This window comes from Lates calcarifer, linkage group LG1 (genome assembly GCF_001640805.2).
Source record: "Lates calcarifer isolate ASB-BC8 linkage group LG1, TLL_Latcal_v3, whole genome shotgun sequence".
Classification (NCBI taxonomy): Eukaryota; Metazoa; Chordata; class Actinopteri; family Centropomidae; genus Lates; species Lates calcarifer.
In genome coordinates this window covers 5,952,851-5,959,022 of record NC_066833.1, presented here as the reverse complement: position 1 = coordinate 5,959,022, position 6,172 = coordinate 5,952,851, and the positions used below count along the sequence as shown (strand labels likewise).

Sequence of the window (6,172 nt, the reverse complement as noted above, 5' to 3'; positions counted from 1 at the left end):
TTTGGTGGAGAGCAAACTGTAGTGAATTAAGCTTTAACTGGCTTTTTATGAGTATAATATAATTTTAAACTTTTACCTCACATAAATCTTAATGACATAAATTCACAGAACACATCATAGTAAGTGACAGGGGGAATGGAAATAGAGAAAAACACAGAAATGCGTTTTATAGCTGTTAGAAATGATTTGTCTCTATTTGTGATTGTTCGACCTTGACATTTCTGTATGAAACCAGAGCTGACATAAGAGACTGGACATAGCTGGATCCAGTTTATCTTTAAATGAAGTAGACTCTAGTGTGACGCCAGGATCCAGCAGCAGAGCACACACAGCCAACAGTCTGGACCTCCCACTCCCGTCAGGAGCTGCTCTCACAAAGGCTGAGCTCTTTATTACCGGGGCTAGAAGTTTAAGATTTATCTAGTACTTAAGTTTGATTCAATTTTGTTCTGGATGGTGGATCACACTGTCCCTGCGCGCACAAACAACTACCATCAGATTTTACCCACACATCGCTGGAGAAACGTAACAGAAAAACGCTCTTGGTGGCATTTTCTCGTCTTTAACAGAACGCAGCAGGTGTAAAACTCCCAACGCTGTAATAATTTTTAATTCCAGGGCAATTATTGCTCCTGGCGACGCTGTGGACGTGTGGTGCCAAAATGTTTCCGCAGTTTCCCTGGCAGCGCGCCTGTGCCTCGGTTTCCACGCCAGGACTATGGACTGCTTGCCTGCCGCTGGCTTTACAACATTTTACTGGATTATAACAGAGGAAAGAAAGCTGTAAAATCCGCATCATTACCAAAGGTCACTTGTATCTTGATAATCTACTTGTCATCTTTTAAGAAAGGAAACGACAGCACGTGGGGAAACTTCTCTTAGATACGCGCGTGAGCACAACACCAAACCAAGAAACGCACAGCGATGCCGCGTCGGATCAGCGTCCTGCTGCTGCTGCACCTGACTGTGCTGCTGTTGGGCTGGCCGGCCGGGGCAGGGCGGGTACGAAAGAAGGCCACCAGGACCCGGTCATGCCTGGACCTGCCGGAAGAGATCCTGGAGCAGATGTTCGGGCGGCTCTCGGTCGGAGTGATGAGCGCTTTCCATCACGCCCTGCAGCTGGAGCCGCAGGACAAACGGAACCTTACCTGCCCAACCACTGCACGGTCGCCGACCGACGGCAAGACCCGCCTCCCAGTCAACCTGCTCAGCATCTCCCCCTGGGCCTACAGGTGAGAGCAGGTGGAACATAAAGGGAATAGTATTTTACATTATAATGCTTGTACAAATTACACATTTATTTCACTCCATTATTATTGTGTGAGGCTGCAACTTAAAAAAAACCCAACTTCAATTAAAAAATAAATAAAATATCTATGTTGCAACTTGTATTTCAATCATTCAACAAACGTTCATCTCATGGTATTTTGTCATGAAAATGTTTCCATAACTTGTTGAGCTGTGGAGACACAAATAACACAGTGTTATTATTATTATTATTATTATTATTATTATTATTATTATTATTATTATTATTAACAGTCTTTAGTGTGTATTTAAACTTTAACAGGTGGAATTACTGGCACAGAGCTGAGTTTTAACTCCACCAAGGTTATTGTAACACTTTCAGGGGCCTTTGAAAGGACTCCTGGTCAGGTCAGTGTTGAATGACAGATCTCTTGAATCAAAATATCATACAGCCTCAAATAGCTATACCTGAAAAACACAAACATCAGAAATGTTTGCTTTGTATATGAAGTCACAAATTGGTGTTTTGCAAAATGGGATGATATAATACATAGCTTGACAGGACGCTGTTAAAGATTTTTCCCTCAAAAAACAGCAGTGATACTATTATGTTTCTGTAAAATTAACAGCATCTTGCTGTTACTGAAAGTGTACTGCTACTTGTAAAAAAGGCAGTAAGATGTTATTTTTCTACATTTATAGTAAAATACTTGTGAAAGGTTTACTGTTCATTTGTATTTTCACAAGAGATTGTCCTTTACTATATTAGCTGTAGGTGATGTTACATTTTATAATCTTTTTTGGGAATTACACATAGTGGTGGCTTTTTGTCAAAAATCTAAATTTGAAATCAAAATCAAAGAGCTGCTGATGCACCATAGGCACGTTATGTACGCAGGCTAAGGAAGTCCATTGTCTGACAACATCTGTAGTTTTGCTGGTTCATTTATCCATTTCAAGACAACAAACAAAAGAAACCTGCCTTGTGCTGGCAAAAAAATCATAAGCCCTCCCTAGTGCGTGCTGGTCCTGTACCTGCTAACACAGTTGTATGTGTGGAGTTGCCCATAGTGTTATTTCACATGTTACACTGATAAAAAAAAATAATAAAGCAGATTAATACTAATCAAAATAAGCTACACAAGCAAAAGAAAAATAAACAAATGGCAATTATTAAACGACAAACTAATAAATAGCGCATACACACATTGTCACCTGTGAAACCATGCAATACGTAAACTCAGTGATGATTTTCTCAAGAAAATGGAGCAGAGCAGAGAAAGAGACTGTATATTTCACCTTGATTAGTGTCAGAAAAGCTTCCAGTAATCAGGTGTTTTGGGCAGCTTGTCTGTGACTTGTGAGATGAAACTCAAGAAGCACAAGGTCCTCAAAATGTGAGCACAGTACCAGCTGAAGGATGTAAGCATGCTGATAGTGAAGACTGAAGGTGTAGTAAGTAGAAAAGACAGAAGCAAGCCCAGACACAAAAGCTGACTGGATGCCCTCCCGAATGACGTGGCCCTCAGTGCTGATCATCTAGTGGCTTCCTGGTGTATTTTTAAGATTATTTCAATCAAGGAATGATCTGAATAGATGGAACCTAAATCAGATCAGTATTTCCTATGAGCGCCCTCCCCACTTTGGCTTTAAAACACCTTCAGTTCTCCTCAGTACACCTGTACTTACATGATGTTGAGATCAGGGCTCTGTGGGGGTCAGATCATCTACTGCAGGACTCCTTGTTCTTCTTGTCTCTGAGAATAGTCCTTTATGATGCTGACTGTGTGTTTGGTTTCATTTCCTGCTGCAGAATTAATCTGGGACTGATTAGACACCTCCCTGATGGAACTGATGAAGGATAAAAGTAAAAACATAAAAAGTGCCTCAAACTTTTGCACAGTACTGTACATTATAAGGTGGTGCAGAAAAGAAAAACAGAAAATAGATTAGTCAGCATATTGTATACATACCTTTGTTCTGTTGTTTTGCATAGGTCATTTGGTGCTTATCAATGTGGAAGGGTTAGGATCAATCTAAACCTTAGATAAAGAGTCCTGTTCCAAGACAAATGAAACTTGAAAATAAAAAATAAATTATAAGATAAATTCTACTTTCTATAAATTCTACTAGAAAATGCTTTGACTGCCTTTAAAAAAAACAAACAAACAAACAAGAAGACCCCATTTTCCTTTAGATTTCTCAATATGTAGATTGTGTGCTCCTTGCTCCTTTTATCAATGCCAGTACTTGTTTCAGAGCCAAAACAACTTTTCCCAATACAGATATTTCAATGCCAGTGTTTTCTTTTTCAGTTCAGGTTTTGTTTTCTATGCAAAATTTTATTTTCAGTGTCAAAATTTTAATGTCACTGTTCCAGCTCCATAGAGAGAGGCAGTGAGTGCGAAGGGGCCTCTTAGCTCAGTGGGTTTGTTTGTGGCTGCAAGGTCGACCGGGGAGACTGGTTCAAATCCTGGTTCAGCCCCATTGCTGTGGCTCTGTTACTGTGTGAAGTAGAGTTGCACACAGTGAAGAATACTGTCAGCTGCTAATGTCAGGTAGCAGCTCTGGCTATGTAAAGGCTACTGGTCTCATCTGGTAGACACAATGCCTCCAATGCCTAGTAGACATTTATTTTCCCACTCCCTTTAGTGAATTGATGATCACACCAGACACATTTTATTGTGTTCATGTGTGCTTGACCTGTAATTATGGCATAAGAGGCAGAAATCAGCTTAAAGAATAGAAACTCTGTTTCTGCAAAATGAATAATGCATGTGTTGAATGCATCTTTGCAGGATCACGTACGACCCGACCAGGTATCCCCGCAACATCCCAGAGGCTTACTGCCTGTGTAAAGGCTGCCTGATTGGACCGTACGGCGAGGACAGTGACCAGTACCACAGCACTCCAGTCTATGCTCCCTCCGTCATCCTGAAGAGAACGGGCTCCTGCCTCGGTGGCCGACACTCATACACCGAGATCTACATCTCTGTCGCTGTGGGATGCACCTGTGTGCCGCTGTTGGAAAAAGAGCGGGACATCCACAACAGCAACCAGAGCCTGGAGAGGGCAGAGCCCAAAGCTGGACTCCTGTCTGCAGGCAACAAAGTGAAGAAAGTGTGAAGGGAGCAGAGCAGTCACAATCAATAGATTTCTACACCAGATCCACATTTGTCGGTTTCTCCTTTCTCCTATAACTTTATCCCCAAACTGATACACATTGAATATGTGGATGATAGAGGGTTTGATTTACTGTCACTAAACCTGTTACTGTTTTTACATCTGGCAAGAAATGGGTGTTTTTAAAATGTAGTCTACCTTTATTCTGGGTTTGTCATCTCTGCATCTTTCTCTGCAGAAAGATGCAGACATGACAAGATAGAACTTAACCATTTTTGTTCAACAGCTGGTGTGATCATAACATCATTAAAGGGAGTGAGAAAATAAACGTTTCCATTTTATTATTATTTACTCTTCCTGCTTCTTTCTTCCTTATTAAATACCTAACAGTTGGTTTGGTCACGCACTGTACATCTCCTTTGTCTATTGTTAGCTCTTTCTGTTGCTTGTTTGCAGCCTGCAGAACAGGACGTGGTTCAACGTCAAACTTTTAATCCCATCTAGGTGACACCTATAAAGTGCTTGTTTTGTTGGAACGGCAACCAACACGTAAAGATATTTACTTTGCAACAATATTAAAAAGAGAAATTCTCAAATCAGAGAAGCAGACACCACTAAATATTTGGTGCTTTTGCTTGATTCACACACTAAGAGTACAATGAGGAACACACCTCCTCATGTTAATCCTGACTCTCCATTAGGTAGAGACACTTGATCATCTTCACTTTTGGTGGGAAAGGTCTGCACTCATCGGAGAGGAAGAGAAGAATGTCAGACAGTGTTAGTCTTAGAGATTAAATTTACTAATAAACTGCCAGCAATTGACAAGAAACTTGCTGTTAAAGATAGTGTGATAATACACGTGGACAGCCTTTTAATTCAGAATTCTAATTACACAGTGTATTAATGAGTAAAATCCAGACATACCACACAGTCAGTGAATCTGTACAATGCAGCAAACTGCCAGTAATCAGATGGAGGAAAAGTCATTTATTAAACTTTATCTAAATTATCTCTATGTACATTTGCATGAGACAAAATGAACACAGGGTACTGTCAACTTTGACAGTGCTAAATGTTTAAATGTTAAAGCAATTTCACCAGGAGGTTAAGACATAGACAGTCTTGATGTAATGATGTTTGATGATGATGACGACGATAATGTGTGAAGAATTTTTTTGTACTTCCTGGAGTTTGAGGCACCACTTGCATTTTTGTATTTTAAATGTATGTAAAGCACATTGAACTGCCTTCATATGAGATGGTGCTATAAAAGTACTGGGTATACTGAGTATTTTTGCTTTTTTTTCTGATGACAAACAAATGTATTAATAGCACAAGAGAAGACACATTGTAGCCTCTGTGCCACAGTTGCACCCTGCAACTCGTTAGCCAGCCTTAGCTATTGTTGCTATGTATAGTTGTTCAGTTTCAGGGGTACAATGTCCAACACAACAAAGAAAAACGTTAGTGACATAAACAGCAACATAAGTTACCCTTGAAATGGTCATTGTGCATACACCAGCACAATCCAACTCCCCCTCTCTCAACTGCAGGTAGGTTGGAAGCAATATTGACAGCATTTTTTTTTTTTTTTTGTCAATTCCTTTGCAACAGCAACTATTGGAAAAACACGCTAAAGGCTTCTCATGGTTTCTCAATATGATTGATTGGAGCAACTGTTAATGAACAGCCATAGGTATTTTGAGAACATGCCTAAAGCTGTATTTTGCTGCCAAGTGCTTACATGTATGTTGTTGTCTACGGCCATACTACCCTGAACACGCCTGATTTCGGCCTA

The 6,172-nt window shown here is 40.3% G+C and overlaps 1 protein-coding gene across 1 annotated transcript; it reads left to right on the top strand.

The window, feature by feature from the left end:
- Positions 1-336: 336 nt before the first annotated feature.
- Positions 337-4,722, top strand: il17d (interleukin 17d). Its single transcript, XM_018696412.2, has 2 exons — positions 337-1,232; positions 4,047-4,722. The coding sequence occupies exons 1-2, from the start codon at positions 925-927 to the stop codon at positions 4,372-4,374; spliced, it is 636 nt and encodes a 211-aa protein (XP_018551928.1). The 5' UTR covers positions 337-924; the 3' UTR covers positions 4,375-4,722.
- Positions 4,723-6,172: the final 1,450 nt, after the last annotated feature.